The sequence below is a fragment of the Carassius gibelio genome, chromosome B17 (genome assembly GCF_023724105.1).
Source record: "Carassius gibelio isolate Cgi1373 ecotype wild population from Czech Republic chromosome B17, carGib1.2-hapl.c, whole genome shotgun sequence".
Lineage (NCBI taxonomy): Eukaryota > Metazoa > Chordata > Actinopteri > Cypriniformes > Cyprinidae > Carassius > Carassius gibelio.
In genome coordinates, this window is record NC_068412.1 from 24275731 (window position 1) to 24295246 (window position 19516).

The window sequence follows — 19516 nt, forward strand, 5'->3', positions numbered from 1 at the left end:
ATTTATATATATATTTTTTTTATCATAAACTTCCATATTGATCACTGTTTTAGCTGTGGGTGTGTGTGTGTGTGTGTGTGTATTTGGATAGGACATTTAGGACACAGAAAATGAGAATCAACACAAACTACTTGTGGGCAAAATTTGCCAGTAAAACATGCACATATACAAGAACTCTAGAAAAGCATATAATTTGGACAACTGGCATATTTTTAGCATATAATGATTTGGGATGCTTAAATTCTTATCTCTATGGTTCAGTAAAGATAGTATGTGAATTAAGACACGGCACTGTAGCAAATAGAACCTGCAGTGGTTATTCATATTTAAATGAGCAGAACTCTGCAGCCAAACTCTGGCCTCGGGATTCTAATTAAATGCCTCACTCAATTAAAAACTTGACTGACACTATCTCTTAGCCTCTTTTATATGCACACTTCTGACAAGGTTTGGGTTTTGGGCCTGGTCTGAAAATTAATCACTAATTTATTAGCTTTCTGCACAACCCCATTGCCAAACGATGCCATGGTTCTCTGATGTCGACAGATTCTCTGCTAATGAAGTTGTTTACTTTAGTTAGTATCTGGAATACCTAATGAGCCATTATGAGTTAATTGACTGGGCTGAGAAGCATTTATTTTTGGGGTCTAAAGTCAGCTCACTCGGATTAAACCAAGGGTTAATCAAAGCAATCCAATGAGAAATTACTTCTTCCAAACCTATTTTTAACTATCAAATAATTTTTTTCTTTTATCTCTCTCCTCAATGACTTTGTTGCAGTAGTACTTTAAAAAAATAAACTTAAATTTAGTTCTATTTTCTGTTATTAATAGTGACTAAAGATTCTTTTTCAGTATGTTTTTTTTTTTTTGTAGTTCATTTCTTGCATGTGGTTTCATGTAGCAAGTATTTTTCACACTCACATTAAAGACGAATAATTCAACTGTAAGTGCAAAAGTCTATAGATATGCGAAGGACTGTCAAGAGGATGAAGATGCTAAAATAGAGCATAACCAGAGGAGTTGTACCAGTATAAATCGTGGCGACTCTAACTTGTGGAGCTGTGCAGCTCTTGGAGGCTGTTTCTGCAGATAAGGTTCTTCCAAACAAACCAATGAGGCAGAGAGCACTCTGAATCAGTATTCTGCCTTAGTGAGTCAGCACTGGCAAAGCCATCATTGTGAAAACCCAAAGAAACAGCCTGGTCATATATAATGATATAGAAATGTGAATCAATATAAAAAATATTCACTGTAAATAATATTAAATAATAATCAAATTACAAAACATAAGGAGAAATATAGAGTATAATTATATACAGTATAATATATATATATATATATATATATATATATATATATATATATATATATATATATATATATATATTATAGATTAAGTTATACTCTATATTCTTATACTCTATACTCCTGTTTTACTCTAAAATACGTTACATGGATGCAAAATGGGTTGCTTCTGTTGAGCTACAAAGGCTGCTTGGGAATCCGAAAATTTTTTAGTCTACAAACAAGACATAAACGCATAGCATAAGTGGTGCTGAGGTGAGCTGAGCCTCCTGAAGGCCAGATCCATTACTGCTGACTGCAGACCGACGAACACACCAGTACTGAATGTGCTGTTACTATGGTGACACTAGTTAACAGCTGACAAAGGGACTGACTGATGGGCATATGTGACTCAGATGCTAAAGGACAAATGTAGGAATGCAACATGGTTCTGATGTTCAGCTTACTGAAAAGGCTGTTTTACCAAATAGAATTAGCTTAAAATGATGCTTAAATAGTCATTTGGCTATTGGTATTTATAATAGCTACTGGAACTACTAAGAAAAAAGAATAATAATTTTTTTTTCTTTGGAATATCATGCACTGAACATCTGTGCACAATAAGACCTGAAACATGAATTTAAAGTAAATAAAGTCAATTTTTTATAAATCTTTTATCAGGCCACTGAATATTTGTGTTGAGAAACATATTGTAGATCTGGAGCGCATGCAGAAGAACATCAGACTCAATTAAGACCAAAGCCGCATTCATTTATAGTACCAAAGATCCTCTGCTTCAAAGGCTCCAGGGTGTCCTCCAAAATTAAAAATGTCAGCCAAGGCAGGAAACTCGGGAGTGGGAGGCAAGGGCTTGTTTTAATTGGACAACATGAACATTAAGTTCTTAATGTTCAATAATCATGAGTTTTGTGCCAAAACCTAGTGTGCTGCCTACATAAGCAGCATTTTAAAGGTCCCCTTCTTCGTGATCCCATGTTTTAAACTTTAGTTAGTGTGTAATGTTGTTGTTTGAGTATAAATAATATCTGTAAAATTTTTAAACTCAAAGTTCAATCCCAAGCTAGATATTTAATTTAACAGAATTCGCCTACAAAAAAACAACCCGTTTGGACTACAGCCATCTAGTTCCTGTAGTAATGACATCACTAAAACAGTTTTTTTGACTAACCACCGCCCACATGAATTCACAAACAGGGGGGCGTGGCCTTCTTGCGCTCCGACGGAGAAGAAGAAGGAACAGCTGTTTGTTTTTGTCGCCATGTCGTTGAAACGCTGTTTTTTTTTATCTTGGAGTCCAATCATCTTTGTTTGGGCTTCCCAGGAACGCTGTACTTGGAGATTAATGGTTACAATTTATGTTTAACTCGGTCCCCGAAAATTATAATCCACATGTAACATTATATGCAGCAGATTTTGCTGAGGACAACTTTCTCAATCTCAATCAGTTTAATGCCGGATTCGCACAAAGATTATTCCTGAAAGCAGTTCCCTCTTTGTCTGGAGAAGGCGTTGTTTATGGACCACAACTGGTAAGTGTATTTTATTATTTAAGTTGGTGCGTTTAACAGTTTCTGTAACGTATTACACAAAGGGCAACGCTGTTTAGCTTTGTTAACTAGATGTTAGGGCTGTGCAAAAAAGCGAATGCGATTTTCATGCGCATCTCGTCAGTAAAAACGCTCCTGTGACTATAAATACATCTCCAGCAAGTGCGTTCTAGCCCAATCACGTTACCAGGAGGGCAGCCTGCTCTCAGCTGCTGTCGAATCACAGCACAGGTACTGCTGGCCCAATCAGAACCCGTTACGTATTTCTGAAGGAGGGACTTTATAGAACAAGGAAGTCATCAGCCCGTCTTTGTGACAGTGAAAACAGCGGTATACAGATAGGTGAATTGTGTGAAAAATACTGTTTTTTACACGCGAAACTTGAACACATGTTATATTGCACATTGTAAACACAATCAAAGCTTCAAAAAAGCGCATAAAACGGGACCTTTAAGACATCATAGGAGACTGTTTTAAGATACTTCATTTTGGCCAAATTCTTATAGGGCATTGCGGCATGAATCAAAATAGGTAATTTATTATAAAGTATTAAATATATATATATATATATATATATATACAGTGGGGATCGAAAGTTTGGGCACCCTTTGCAGAATCTGTGAAAATGCAAGTAATTTTCAAAAAACAAGAGAGATCATACTAAATGCATGTTATATTTTATTTAGTACTGTCCTGAGTAAGATATTGTACATAAAAGATATTAACATTTAGTCCACAAGACAAAATAAATGCTGAAATTATTAAAATAACCCCACTCAAAAGTTTGGGAACCCTTGGTTCTTAATACTGTGTTCTGTTACCTGATGATCCACGATATATATATATATCAAATTATAAAATATATAGATTCAGAAAAAAAATATTTAGAATTTCTGTGTGAGCTGAATTTTCCATTGAGATGGTGCACAGGTTTGCTGCCTATGTAGAGTTCAAAAGCAGCCACTTATAAATGTACATTTCACTTGTTGCTGCTTAGAAGTCAGTTGTCTATGTAGAACAGCTCACTAACCTTTGGAACAAAGTGTGGGTGGAGAGTTTTTGCCATGCCTCCCTCCTATAATAGCCACTGGCAGTGTAAGGGAATTATGGGAATTGTAGGCATTCTTACCCTCTATTTACATTTAATTAGATCTGGGAATGGAAAGAGGACCTGCAGGCTCTAATCTTAAATCCATCCAGGCTGACCTCTAGAGGTCAATTTCATGCCTCTGAGTGATAATGCTGATAGTAATTACCATGATTATCATCAGAATTATCGCGGCTCTCATCGATGGCTGACTCCGGGGCTGTTATATTATTAACCTCTGTGCTTAAGCATGTCATTTGGCCGTAGCTTGTTAGATAGTAACTCAAAACGATCACAGGGTCTGACTGTCCTGGTGAGTCAAATCATGTCTATTAATCACGGGGCTGTGGTCTAATTGTCCTCTATAGCGAAATCAATGCTAATAGGAGACCAAATGTGAACAGATATTCCAGTTTGGGACCAAATGTACTGTAAAAGACTGAAAATCAACCAAATAAAGCCCCTAAATGAGCATTACTCTGAATATTAAGTTGGATGTCTGTGATAAGTAATGTCTGTGGTGGTCATGGTGCATGAAGAACTAATAATCATCTCTGGCTCTATCCTGCATTTATAATTTGTGTCAGGGTCATTACAAGGCCTGGTGTCCACTTGTCAGTGCTTTGTGACGCTCTTTAAGTGATCGCTCACATCCTCTCACAGCTAAATGGATGGGATCAGGAGTTAATTGCTCTGAATTTTAAGCAGCCCCTCCTTTCTGCCAAACAAGATGAATAGGAAAGGCACATTTGAAAGAAAAAGGGGTTAAGTCCATCACTTCCAGCTTGAAAAAAATCATTGTCATCGTCACAAACTCTGAGTCAAACTCTAATCAGCTTCATTAGAAAATGCATTACTTATCACTAAAAATGCACCGAAAAATTGTTTGTTCTTTGTTATTTCTTTCACAATCACATGTGTTATTAATGTGAGGCATTTGGTGTGTTTTAACATGTTGCAATGCAGTTGCTAGGGCATTCTGGGTGATTGTCAGGGTGTTGCTAAGTGGTTATAATGGTGTTTGCACACCTAAAGTGAAATTAATTATTAACACAAGTAAATTACATACAAAGTTGATGCAAATAGACACAAATTTATGCCATGTGATACAAATGATATGAACTGGGCAATGCGTTTGTCACAAATGTGAAATATCTGCCTCAATCGCAACTGTTCCGAAAATTTCAACTCGAGCAGAAAATTTGCTTGACATGCTGTCGTGCAAGACAATCAACAAAGAGCTTATCGAAATGTCCGGTTGTATCAGAATTAATTAAAAAATTTCACGCAAGTAATCTAGAGAGAGTAAAGCAATGTAAATATTCACTTTGCTTTTGGTGTGACGTGTGAGCACACCACAGGTTGTTCTGAATGTTTTTGTAAAGAGTATAACTGCACACTCACAAGTTCATTCTAATGATATAATATAATAATTTTCCACAGCAAGCACTTTGTCAAGGAATATTTTTAACATGTTGCATTGCAGTTGCTATGGTGTTCAGAATGGCTGGCAAGGTGTTGCAAAGATGTTCAGATGTTCAGTTTAGCATTTAGGGTTTAGCATAGGGCTGCACGATATTGGGAAAAAATGACATTGCGATATTTAATTTTTCTGCGATATATATTGTGATATGAAATCTAATCGAATTTTTTCTTACAAACAAAAATGGAGTGAGCAGATTTACATTCTCATTTTAAATGATTTAAACATCAACACCATCGTGTCAATTGATTAATATGCGTGAGGGAGAGAGAGCAAGACACCGCAAGACTCCCTCTCCCTCTCTCTCTCTCTCTCTCTCTCTCTCTCTCTCGCTCTCTCTGCGAATCACATTCGTCAAGGGCCGGGGAGCAGCTGGCCCGTAGAGTTAATGAATAACGGATCAGCTACGACAGCCTACATCGCACATCCTGCGATGTGGCTATCGTGGATTCGTACATCGCGATATCAATGCTTAAACGACACATCGTGCAGCCTTAGTTTAGCAGGTTGCCAAGGTGTTGATAAATAGTTCCTAAAGCATTCTGAGTGTTTTTCAGTATGTTGTTATGTGGTTGCCGGGGTGTTCTGGAGGATTGCTGGGGTGTTACTATGTGGTTGCCAAGGTGTGCTAAGTGGACGTCAGGGTATTACTATGTTATTACCTAAGTATATTGCTGTGTGGTTGCTAAGGTGTTCCGACTGATTTTAGAATGTGCTAAGGTGATTTGTGAAAAAAATCAGTGAAAGCTTTATAGTCCATAAAGCAACAGCTGCCTCCCCTCAAAAAGTCACAAATAAAGGAATAAAACATATCTGAAATGCTGCTCTGGATTAAAATAACAAGAATAGGCTAATTTAGAGCAAAAGTATCTATATATACACACATGCTGTAGTGAAATGCCTTCAGGAACAGGCGTCTCCTGAGGTGAATATTTATGGAATAAATCAGGCTGTGCTCTTTAGAGGGACACTAATGAAAGCTCTCACCCACAGCCACAGCACTTCGGCAGTTCGATCCATCATTCCAGCGTGTGGGGGGAGAGACGGCTGCAGAGGAGGGGTCACTGCTGATGTGAGGGCTTTCTGAGGCGACCCTGCTTGTTTTAAGGGCCACGGTGAAGTAAAATGGTAAGGAGGTGGAGCGCTGCGAGGTCCAGGTCGAGGGGGGTGGCACTTTAGCTCCACGGAGATGGAAGCACAGGAGAGTTAATGAACGAATTGACACGCGCTGCACATAGTGACAGTGGCAGCGGTTCCGCATGGCTGCTCACATTATATCATCCCAGGGGTACGCTCCCCACACCCCACCTTCATTTGTTCACACAAACCATCTGTAGCACAGTGAAAGGATCAGAATACAGTGCATGGAATCTGTTTCTGATTAAAGCTTCTTCTTCAGGGGGAAAACGAGAATGCCAGTATTAGAAATGAACAGTAACAAAAAGGAAGAATGTAAATCGGCTGTTCTGAAGGGAAATTTAAGCAAACATTTTATGCAGGCAGGAAAATGTAATCAATTATTAAGGAAATAAATATATAATGTAAAAAAACTTAAATTATAAAAATACAATTGTTTGTATATGAGTATATATATATATATATATATATATATATATATAGAGAGAGAGAGAGAGAGAGAGAGAGAGAGAGAGAGAGAGACACACACACACCTACATATTAACTATCTATCTATCTCTCTAAACAGACAGACAGACAGACAGAATTCTTTATTTGCATATGCAAATACTGACGTGTTAAAATATGATAAATATTGAAAATATGCCATTTTAAGCAGGCAAGGAAATCAGGCAATAAATAAATTTAAATTATTATATTAAGAAAAATGAAATAAATGTAGGCAATAAATAAATAAATGCTTGTATTTTTAATCAATTTCATAAATATAAATAATTAACAAAAATACAAATGCAATTGTACATATGTAAGAAAATAACTACTTTAAATAAAATGTTAAAATGTCTACTTAATAAATAATACAAAAAATAAAAGTGTGTGTTTATTTATATGCAAATACTGGACTTTCAGGAAATAAATAAATAAATAAATATTTGTTTTTGTAATCTATTTCATAAATATATGGTAATTTAAACGTAATTCTAAAATTATAATTGCATGTATATGCAAATACTGACATGTGAAAACACATAGAAAGCTTTTTATGCAGGCAGGGCTCTGGGGAGGGTGTTTAGATGGGGGTACAGCAGGGCTGTGAGGGTGGAGGAGAAGCAGATGGATTGAGAAAGAGGAGGAGAACGACCTGTACTGGAATTGAGCCATAGCTGAGATGTCAATTTACCTTCTGCACGAGAGAGACCCATTCCTGTGCCAACACACCTGGGATGGCACACCTGAGTGGTCCAAGGAAGATCTAGAAATAGATCTAATTGATACGGCTACATTCATGGCTTCTATAAGCTGGCAAGATCACCTTACTGCACAAGAACCTTCTTAAGGAGTGTAAAAAATTGGAATACCACAAGCAAATCTAGGAATATAGTGTTCACATCCTTGCATAATCCCACTTTAAACAACGGGATGAAAGATTACTAATACAGTAACAGATAAAGATCTATATAGGAAAGCATGGAGAATATGATACAGAACAGACACAGCCTGAACTCTAGATAAGAAACCACAACACTGAAAGGCTCTACAAAAACATTAAAAGAACACATCCATATGGGCTGCCCACTATACCATTTTAGGTCAGTGTGTCCTTACTTAAAGTGCAGCAACTGAGACCAGGGATCAGGGGAACCGCAGGAACAAATGAGAGCCACAGGAACGTGACATGGCTGAGTAAAGCTGGGGAAAGCAGAGGAGGGGTTGTTGAAAAGTCAGGCATGGTTTCGCAGGGGTGACAGTTGGCCCCTGACTCCAGCGAGCAGGGTTGATGATAGAGTCTCTCACACAGGCAGATAGCAGCAGAAGTAAGATCAACTATTCATCCTGTGCCAACAGCAGACAGCAACTCACAGACTGGAAAAAGCTCTTATTAAAAAGGTCCTCATATCTATATTCATGTTCAGGCATAAAATAAAATAAAATAAAATAAAATAAAAACTCTTAAAATAACTATTATTAAAGTTTCTTTATTTTAACATGACAAAAATAGTATTAATTGTTTTATTAATAGTTTTACAGTTGAAAAAAATTCTAAAACATAAAATAAATTCACTCTTGAAAAACATTCCCAAAACACCATTTATAAACACCATAAATAAAATAAAATAAAATAAAATTCATTGAATCATTCCCTCAACTTATACATTAAAATCATTGTTCATTCAAGTGTATTTCTTCATTAATGAGTCAATGAATCATTAATTCAAAGATTCGCTCAAAAACAAATTCATTTAGGTGCAAATAGTCACTTGAAAACATGCAACAGTTCTTGCAATGTCTTTGTTTGCAATAATTTTTGGTAAATGTAAATTATAAATGTTTTTATAATAAACAACTGCAATATATAATATACTTTGATACACTATGAAATTCAAAGAGAGATGGAGAGAGAGAATCACATTTCAAAAGAAGAACAGAGTATGTTTCTGGTATCTGAAAAGAAGTTGTGTAAATTACAGATGCGCAGCTGAGTTTGACAGCCCTGCCACATCTTTAACTGAACGCATCCGGATGGTCAGGTCATGACACCTGTCCCATAAAGCACAGCACTCTCTCAGGAAGGCATGTTACGACGTCTGTAAATTTTCAGGTGCACAGAGTAAGGCCAGAGGAAAAGCGCAAGGGGTGGGACACGGTCCTGCTTCAAACGAAGAGAAAAATGTGTGCCAGGTGTACACACGCACACACACTTTGGCAGGATCGTCTTTACCTGTCAAACAACAGGCTGAGACACATATATACACAAAAGAGGGCTGTCCTTCATGTAAACCCGCACCTTGGGCTGAAATTTACAACCTTCTTTTTGCACTGCCGAAGGAAGGCTGACATGTCTGCTACATGAGGGCACGGTGGTTATAAATCACGCGGCACACTCTCTCCTGCTCCTTTCCTTCTTTCACTGCTATGAAAGAAGAGATGAGCAGCAGACACATGTGGAAAAATGCAGAATCAATAGCAACACAAGAAGCATGGGAGGACCATTTAAAATATTTAAAACTATATAGTCAGTGGTTTTTAACAGGTTTTACGAGGGCCAACCCAAAACATTATCAAACAGTTTGTCATAAACAGAAATTTACCTATAATTTTATACATATATAGTGTGTGTGTGTGTGTGTGTATTTTATTTCAGTTAACATTTAATTTCATTTTAGTTATTTGTTTATTTATTTTTAGTTTCAGCTTTCGTTACCTACAATATCTCAGGTTTGTAAGCCTATGTATTTGTTCTTTTCCTAATAATGCATAATTAAAACTATAGTTGTAGATAGTTATTTGCATCTGCTGTCTATGGCACACCAGTTGAGAAGCACAGATCTAGTACATTCACTTGGTCTGGTTTCTGCCAGCATGGTTGATATGAAGCCAGTAAATCACACTGGACGCCTCTTAACCTCTCTGTGATCTGAGCATTAAAGAAATATTTACAGTGTTTGAGCAATACATCTACAGTAAGATCCCTCACAGGGATTAAGAGCGCACAAGCAGTCTAACAATTCATTCTGCAGATGAGGCTTAATGGCATCAATCATATTTGTTTATCCCTCATGTAAAACCATACTACATCTCAGAAACAGAGGCGCTGCCAAGTGCTTTCTACTGTAAATGTTTTCTGCCCATTGACACGTTTGATAGACGGCTATGAGAGATATAAAACAAAACTAGGAAAAATGTAAACTTTTTTTAACAGAAAATCCTCTCTTGAATATTAACTATAAATGGAAAGACATTAGCATTTGAGCAGGATATTAATCATGTTCCCAGGCACCTGTCAGTGAGCTAATTGGATAAAACAACCAGCCAATCAGCAGCCAACAACATCAACAGACAACTAAAGTGATTTAAACAGCCAATCAGGAAGCTGAAGGTATTCTATCACAGACCTGACACTTGTTCCTCATCTAAATGTCAAAAAATGTACTTCCATTACTTTCTTTTACTTCTATAATCCATAAAGATGTGTGTTTTAGGAGTCATTTCATATGTAGAGTAAGTAAATGCATTTTAATTCAAGATTACAAAGTCTTTCTTTGGAATAACATGCACCTGTAATCATATCAGATTACTTTGTTTTTACCGTACACACACACACACACACACACCTTCAAGCTCTCTAGCTCACTTTTCTCTCTAACATATAAATTAGCCTGATGTCTGAATCTTAAAGTGAGCTAGATTAGTATCTAATATCACCCAAATGGCATATCAAAGGGAAACGTGTTTCCTACTAAGGTTGAAGCTGAGGTTAGCACTATACTGTCACATGTCTTCACTTTCAAAAGGGCTTTGCTTGCCCTCACCTGAGGACAACGAATCAAACCGCAGAGGTTTGAGATTGTGACAGGAAGATTAGTGATACCTCAAAGCCATGTTAAAGTCTCCGTTTAGAAACACGCTCAGGGTATGTTCTCTGACAAAGCGTGTGAAAGGATTCTGGCTGGGTATTTCTTCAGAGTTGCATCACAGTGCTTCACCTGGTGTCCGACTGGTAAAGTCCTGCTTTTCCTGTACAACCATGTGACTCACTGCTTACCCACCATAGTATTGCATAGCATTGTTGGAGAAATTAACTAGCTAATCAGCTGTTTCCCAAACGGTAGTAGCCTAACTGTTGCACATCCATCATTTGAATGTAGTTGCACATCACTTATTTGAAAAAAGTCTTTACACTAAGCATGTAGGATGAAATGTATGTAATGAAATATATGGCTTTTACTGCATGTTAGCCTGCTTATGGTGCTCAAGAGCATTAACTATTTAGGTAAACACCAAATTACTCAGAAACCTGAGAAATCTGTATTTCCAACCAAACAACTTTGAATAGTTGAATGTTTTTAACAACACAACTTACAATCAGTATTTGCTTTTGGGCAACACACCCTTGGACAGCTATTTATTTATTCATAAAAGCGGACCTTCTCAAAAGACAATTCACCAACTAGATGAGTAAAGTTTTTCGAACAAACTTTGAAGTTAGCTTGATAACTTAAAGCAGTTGGGGAAAAAACACTGAAGTTTGAAAATCATGATAGACAGATTAGACCGTTATCTAGATAGATAGAATGTTGCAGCATGATTTAACATATTTCTAACATAGTTTAATATGATTTACATGTTTTAGCATTATTAGCATGTTGTTAACATAATTTGCATATTGCTAATATGTTTTAGTATGTTGCTAGTATGATAAAGCATGATGTCCTTGATAGTCATTATGCTTTGCTAGTGATAGAAAGCTTCAACGCACTAGAAGTCTCATTGTACAAAAGTTTTGACCCCCCTTTTCATAGTTTTGATCATTCTGTTTAATGAAAATCATAAATAAGTCAGATCAATTAGAAAAGCAACCCGAGTCAGACACGTCTGAGGGTCTGACCCAGTGGTGGTTCTAGCATGAAAACTCTAGGAAAAGATACAGAAATAGCATTTGTGACCCTGGACCCTGGAATCTGAGGGTGCAAAAAAATCGAAATACTTAGAAAATCACCTTTAAAGTTGTCCAAGTGAAGTTCTTAGCAATGCAAATTACTTATCAAAAATTAGGTTTTGATATATCTACGGTAGGAAATTTACAAAGTATCTTCATGCAACATGATCTTTACTTACTGTCCTATTGATTTTTGGAATAAAAGAAAAAAATTATAATTTTGACCCATACAATGTATTTTTGGCTATTGCTACAATATACCCCAGTGACTTAAGACTGTTTTTGTGGTACAGGGTCACATTAAATAAAATCGTACTTACTATGACACTTCTAAGGCTTAGATATTTTCAAAGTAGTCCATAAAGACCAGGCTATGTCTTGTTTTTCAATACAAATATCCAAACAGCCTTAAACCATGATACATTTGTGGGAAGTCCTGACCTAGTGGTTAGAGAGTTTTTCTCCTAACCCTAAGGTTGTGGGTTTGAGTCTTTGGCTCGCTGTCACATGTATCATACATGTATGGTATAGATAAATGTATGGTATACAAAGAATAGGTGAAGTCTTGTTTTCTGAGAAATTAAGCAAAAATAAGTTATAAAAAAATATATATATCTGCCAATGAGGTATGAAAACATGTTTTCCCATTATTATTTTAAACCTGATGGCAAATATTTTTCATTTTGATCAGTTTCTAAGAAAACATAACTTTTTTCTTTTTTATACTGTGATCAGAAAGTAAGGTAAACATTCCTTCCATGTTCTAGTTACGTTTTTTTTTTGTCATGGAGTCATGGAGATCTGTTGAAACTTATTTTCTGCTCCCTAGACATTTACATTTATAAAATATGCTGACATATTATATTGTGCTCCATTCTAACTGGACCTAAAATTTTCTTTACTTGCTCTTAAAAAGGTCTTCAAATGACCTTCATAAAACCTGCACAAACCCTGAATAGCTTTAATTGAAAGGTGAGAATTCTTCCTTTCATTTTTGCCCTATCGTTTGGCACAGTGGGCACAAATAATAAGATGGAGGAGAAGAAGATAAAATCACAGTGCTACCACAGCTGTAGCCCTCTGATACAAATACATTCATAAAATCCAGCTGCGTGTAGTAGGCCTGATTTATTACAGGCTCTCACGAAAACGAGAGGTTTTGAGGTTTCACATGAGCCATCCGTCTCCTGCTATCTTCCAGCGCTCTCCTCCTCGACTCCAGCTCTGATAAAAGCCCATGATCTATATCCTCGCCCCCTCCCACGGCCCCACCGAGCGACACAGACCAGAGCACGAATCACTAGACAGAGGAGAGGATGTATTTCCCATAGTGCAGTATGACATAATGTGTGTTTCAAAAGACAATGCACACAATCATAGCAGCAGATGATTCACACTAGATCGGATGATTCTTTATAGAAAGACAGCTATGGGAAAAAGTCACCCAGTGATCAGAGCATCTCATATGACACCATTAACATGACAACACCTGCCAGTGTCTGTGCATTTGTGCAAGTATGTTTACATATGTGAGAAATGTCCTGTTGACAACTGACAGCTGTGACGATGAGTGTGAGTGAAGGATCCAACTCGAGAGGACATGCAAACACTCTGAGTGTTTGACCCCAAATCCCTCTACACCCACTGTATGACTGTGAAGCGACAGAGTTTTTAGGCTGACTGCAGATGTGCGTCAAGCTTATCAGGTATTCAGACCATGGTACATAATGTTAAAAAAAGAGCAGATTGTTGAAGGGAAGCTGTCATTTCTTAACACTGCGCTCTCTTATAGTAGGAAGGACTCATTAAAGTAGTCATTAAAATCTATTACTTGTCTACTTGAATCATGCTTTTAAATTATATTCAGCGACTCCTGCTAGAAAATTAGCATGCTAACAAAACAAATCTCAATGGTGATTCAAAATTATTGGCTGCTTGTGTGAGATTGGTATTGTGCTTTTTCATTGGACAACATTATATGACCAAGTGTCACAGAAAGCTGTAATACATTTTAGCTGAGCAAATTAATATTCATGCTACAATGGATTATTTTCATTTGAACTAATTAATCTCATATGTGTCCAATCCTAACTACAGTGTGTGTACGTCCTTATTATATTGTGTCAAAAACTATATATTGAGTAGTATGTACCAATACCAGGTTCACTGAAAAAAGGACCTGTAGCAACATTTATACAAAATGATATTGCATTTCTTTCAATATAATTTCAATATATTTCAATATATTAATATATTGAAATCAATATATTAATATATTGAAAAATATATATAAATGTGTGACCTTTTCAAAGTGAAATGTCCAGTAAGTAGTGCTAAAAAACAGGTTCAGTTTTACTGAAAACAGATAAATCTTGCGAAATTGTATTATAAAATGTATACATGTCTAGTAATGGGCACTAAAAATTGAATACTGTTTTGAGTTTGAAAATAACTTACCACCTAAACTAAACCCTAACCTAAACCTATCAGATAGTGTTAACAACAGCAAACATGACCTAAAGAGCATTTGCTGTAGAAGCCATGCCATTTTAGCTTCAACAAATCTTTGAATTCTCTTATCGTGACTCATAATTTATAGGATACTTGAGTGCTACATTTCCCAAGTGCAGTGCTGTACCAGGTGTGCTATCAAGCAAGTTTACTATGTCAAAAATGCCACACATATGGAGCTGCTTATGTGATGCACATGTGAAAATCTATTAGTTTACAAATCATTGCAAGTTAAAAGCATTTTGAGGTCATAATTTTATTAATGAAAATCTGCCACTGTTCTCAGAATTTATGTGACAAGGAACAAAATACTTTTTTTTTTTACTGCCACTAGTGTGAATTGTATTTATATGTATGTGTTTTATAGTTTTGCAAAAGAAATGTAGGTAGAGGCACATTTTTCAATCGAGTTTATGTTGCCAAATATGCAGTATGCATGAAACACTAGACCAAAAATTACCATATGACGTACAGTCCTTCAGCTGAGTATGCATCCAATGGTCACATCACTATTCGATGAAGCCATAACAGCAACATAGCACTGTAGGTCACATGACAGTGCTAATGTTCAGTCGAAGAATCGTTTTTGGTTCCCTAAAGAACCTTTCTGTGAAACATTCTTAAAATAACCTTTTTTTTCTTCTTCTTCTTAGTGTGAAGAACATAAAAAAATTTTTCCACTATAACTAATCTTTTGTGACATGGAAAGTTTCTATGGATGTGAAAACTAGGTGAACCTTAGATGCCAAAAAAGACACTTTTTTTTAAGAGTATAGCACAGAATTGTAACAAACCACAGTCCGCTAGGTCATGTGACATCAAGCCCAGAGTCTTACCTGGCAAAGAAGGATGCAGCAGCGGAGGTGCCACTGGAGGCCGCTGTGGTGACCGTGGCAGGAAGTGGGGCAGCAGGGCTGTTGTACGGACTGGGCCGGTCAGCATTGTAGCGATTGAGCGCGGCTTCGTTTAGACCCTCCCGGTTGCCTTCTGACACCATCTGAGAAATCTGTATGCAAGTAAACATGGGTATTAAAAAGTATCTGCAAAACAGCCAACTAAATGAGAGCAAATGGCTATATTTACAGATAAACAAATGCAATAAAGCTCAGGTAGTGTTCTCAGTATTTTATGTCCCCCATGGCTCTTATTTCACAGATATGCATGGGAAAAGGGGTGAAAACTCTTTCTATTTGTGTCTGAACTACAGCAGCGTTTCTGGAAAGTGTCCTGGGTGAATAAGTTTAGCGCAGAATCTGCCAGGCCTTCAGATAAACAACTCAGCTTAGACGTGAGTCATGAGAAACAGTCCTGATAATTGCACTGTGAAGGACCCACGGCACGGCTGGCTTTCTTAAACAAGCATTCAGCCAGACCCACTCAGGGAGATTTGGAAATAATCCGGACTCCCTCCCCTGCCCCAGCTGTAAATAGATGGTGAGGGCACTGCTGTTGCTGTGGGCCGGGGTCTGTCGTTTCACCCCAAATAAGGACACACGGGTCCCCGAGGAGGATGAGCTCTGGTGTACAGTCAACCAGTAGCCCTCTATGTGTTTACCCAGAATGCTTCACAAATGTAGGAAAGTCTCACCCAGATAAGCTTGGATGGACAGTGAGAGAATCCAGATCTGTGCATTTGTCACTAAAATGCCCAGCATTAGACGACAGTTGTGCATGCATCACAAGATGACTTTTATGTATTTTACATATGATTTTATTAACACATTTCCACAAAAGTAGTTTCCACCAAATATATTGTTTAATTACACTGCGTGATGGAAATTACATTTTGATCATTATTAATATTTTTATAAGCCTAATTTCACTGCTAAATGCATAAATACATAAAATAACATCATATTTTCACAATTAATACTTTGATTATTCCTCACAAGGCCAAGCTCTTCAAGACACTATTGTTCTTAAAAATACTAGAGCTATGTTTATTATAAATTGCATTATTATTAGATTGTATGCATAATAATAATAGTTACTATCATATACATTTTAATATAGAGATGAATGTAAAAAAATAAAGGTATTGTAACAAATAAAAATAAACAAAAAAAATTTAAATTAATGTGATCATTATAAAAAATTATTATTAAAATAAAATGATAATTTCTCAAATGAATTTTATGAAAAGAAATAAAACTAAACAAAAAAAAAACGTAAAAAAAGGTGTTAAAACTGTAAGAAAGAAACAACCAATTATGATTTGTGTTATATATAATCTGCTTCATGTGTAAAATAAGCACATTTTCCCCATAGCCTCTTTTATCAAACACAGACACTTTCTGCAAACAGGCCAACCAGCAACAACAGTGACTTTCACACTTCAGAGAACGAGAGTCTAAACTGAGCTGTTCACAGCCAAAGGCTCATGGTGTCTTCACAGCCTCGCATGTGTTATTTCAGTCTGGCTGCAGGTATGGTGGCAAAACGCACAGCCGCCTTAAAATACTCCGTGATAGCACATGACTGACAGGTATATTTAGCAGCGTCTGCACTCGTTACAGTTCCTTAACGCTGCATTGGTCTGGGCAGACATCCATGTGACCGAGCACTGGATTTACAGTAGGTGTGTTCGCATTTGACAATTGCAGTAGCTGTTGGAGTAAAATGTATGGAATGAAATGTCACGGGAATAACCACAAACCATTAATAAACCTGATAATGTGCAGCTAATAATGAACACTATATTGATCCTTTGCCAACAAAAATCAGTATAGATTTATATAACAGTGATCATCATAAACAATATTATCCTACGACATACTGAAGAACGTGTCAATCTAGAAGGCTCAGTACAGAGGGCAATGTGAGAAATATTAAAAAGCTTTTATCCCTTATTAATGAATGGATTAGGCTAGTACACAAAGCTAAATCTTGCTCAAACGATGATCTTATGAAATAATATTCATTATCTAATTCTGATCACGCAAATCTCCCTCCCTAAGCCAAGCCAGAACAATTATGGAAACTAAAAATGGGTGTTTCGAAGCTAGAATTATGAGCAAATTAATATATGTAAGCCTTTTAAGTATTCAGAAACAGTCGATCATGACAGATAATTTATAAGTCTTAAAGAAACAGTTCACACAATAATGAAAATGTGCTAAAAATGTATTCATCCTCAAGCCGTCCAAGATGTAGTTGAGTTTGTTTCCTCACCAGAACAGATTTGGATCCTCTGCAGTGGATGGGTGCCGTCACTCTCAAGCCATCATCTACATCTTGGATGGCCTGAGAGTGAGTAAATTTCAGCAAATTTTCATTTTTGGGTGAACTATCCCTTTAAAGGTACAGTGGCAAAAGAGTCTGTTTAATTATCAAAAAAATCTCCATAAAACTATGCAATAAAAGTGTACAATATGGACTTTATAAAAAATACTTCACAATCTTCAATGAATATTTGTTTTCCATGAGGCAATTCTATCTCATAGCCAGTCAGATCATCTGGGAACCGACGGCTGATTTGCCATCTGTTGTGCAGGAATGAGAAGAAGGAGCATTAAATACCAGCAGTGCCAACAGCACAGATTGCACCTCTCGGCCCATCCTCCCATCATCTCTCCGTCTATTCTCCTCCCTCATTTACTTCTCCTCTCTCTCCTCTGTCTGTTAGTAGCCCTTTGTTTGCCCAAATTTAATGCCCCTATCCATCTATCTATCCCCGTTTGACATTAATTTTAACCTTCATACTGCGCTGCTGGTCCATATGGCTCTGTAAAGCTAAATTAAAAATCATAGCATTTCTGATATCAGTCAGATAAAGGTTATTCAGAGATCGACAGATAGCCGGCTACATGGCAAGTCTTCTGTCCAAGTTCTCCAGTTACAAATAATGCAGGTAATAATGCAAATAATGCATAATGTTAGACCGTTTTCTTACAGTATTTTTATATGAAAAAATTTATATGTTTAGGCTATCCCATATTTTTAAAATAAAATAAATTAAAATAAAGTCAGTTTAAAAACCATCCCTAATAAAAGTGTTATTAAATAAATTAAATTATAATAAATAAATTAAAATAAACGTAACAATGCATGTTAAAAAAACATGTTGTTAAATTATAAAATAGAATAAAACTGTTAAAGAACCATGCCTAATAAGAGTGTTATTAAAGTAAAGTAAAGTAAAGTAACGTAAAGTAAATGGATTAGTTTAATCAATGTTAGAAAAACTGTTAACTATAAAAATATTAAAATAAAAGGATTGTACATATCCAGGCAAATAAATGCTAATGCTAAATGCTAATCAAGTCTTTTTTTGAAAACTAAATGCAGATTAGGATCCTGTCTTTCATGAACTTGAAACTTGAGAAGATAAACGTGATATTTAATGTCATAGTATGTTGTAAAATTACAAATACTAAAGAGAGGAATCTCAATATTGCAGAAATATCACTCAAGTGATTTATTCAAGCAAATTACAATGCCCTGAGCACAATGATAGCAACTTCATCACAGATGACGAATTGCCAAGTACGTCCCTGTGCGTGTGTGAAATCAATATCCAGCGCTTGTAATTTTATGGATGTCTCATTTCATGTGTTTCAACAGCAGGATGCCCACTGTGACTGCACCAGCTCCAGGTTTACATGAGACCGGTGCCAAGTGCAGCTGTGATGGATGAGGAAGGTAGAGAACATTTCTGAGAATGGACATTTCCTGATGCAGCAGAAATGCCCAAGAGAGGAACAGAAAGATCTAAAAGAAGCCCTTGAGTGGAGGTTTCCTTCCACCCCGTTCCCCAGCGGCCCCCTTCACACCCACACATCTACACCCTCATTCATCATAATTAAAGCCAGAACACACTGCACTGCCTGGATATTCCTCTCCTGGATATGTTAACTATTCTTCACCATCCCCTGGGTGCTCTCTATATCTCTGTGTGACAGTTCACATTCACTTCTCAATTCAGATGGGATGGAAAACTGGACTTACAGTCCTGGATAGGAATAACACACTGGAGATATAAAAACATGGGATATGCTTAAGGGGATG

At 36.6% G+C, this 19516-nt stretch overlaps 1 protein-coding gene across 2 annotated transcripts in view; it reads right to left on the bottom strand.

The window, feature by feature from the left end:
• LOC127976243 (kinesin-like protein KIF26B) overlaps window positions 1-19516 on the bottom strand; it is an 89083-nt gene that overhangs the window by 32905 nt on the left and 36662 nt on the right. For both annotated transcript variants that reach the window (XM_052580527.1, XM_052580526.1), the window contains exon 4: window positions 15346-15515. In XM_052580527.1, the coding sequence (XP_052436487.1) occupies window positions 15346-15515 (170 nt within the window). The remainder of the gene's footprint in view (window positions 1-15345; window positions 15516-19516) is intronic.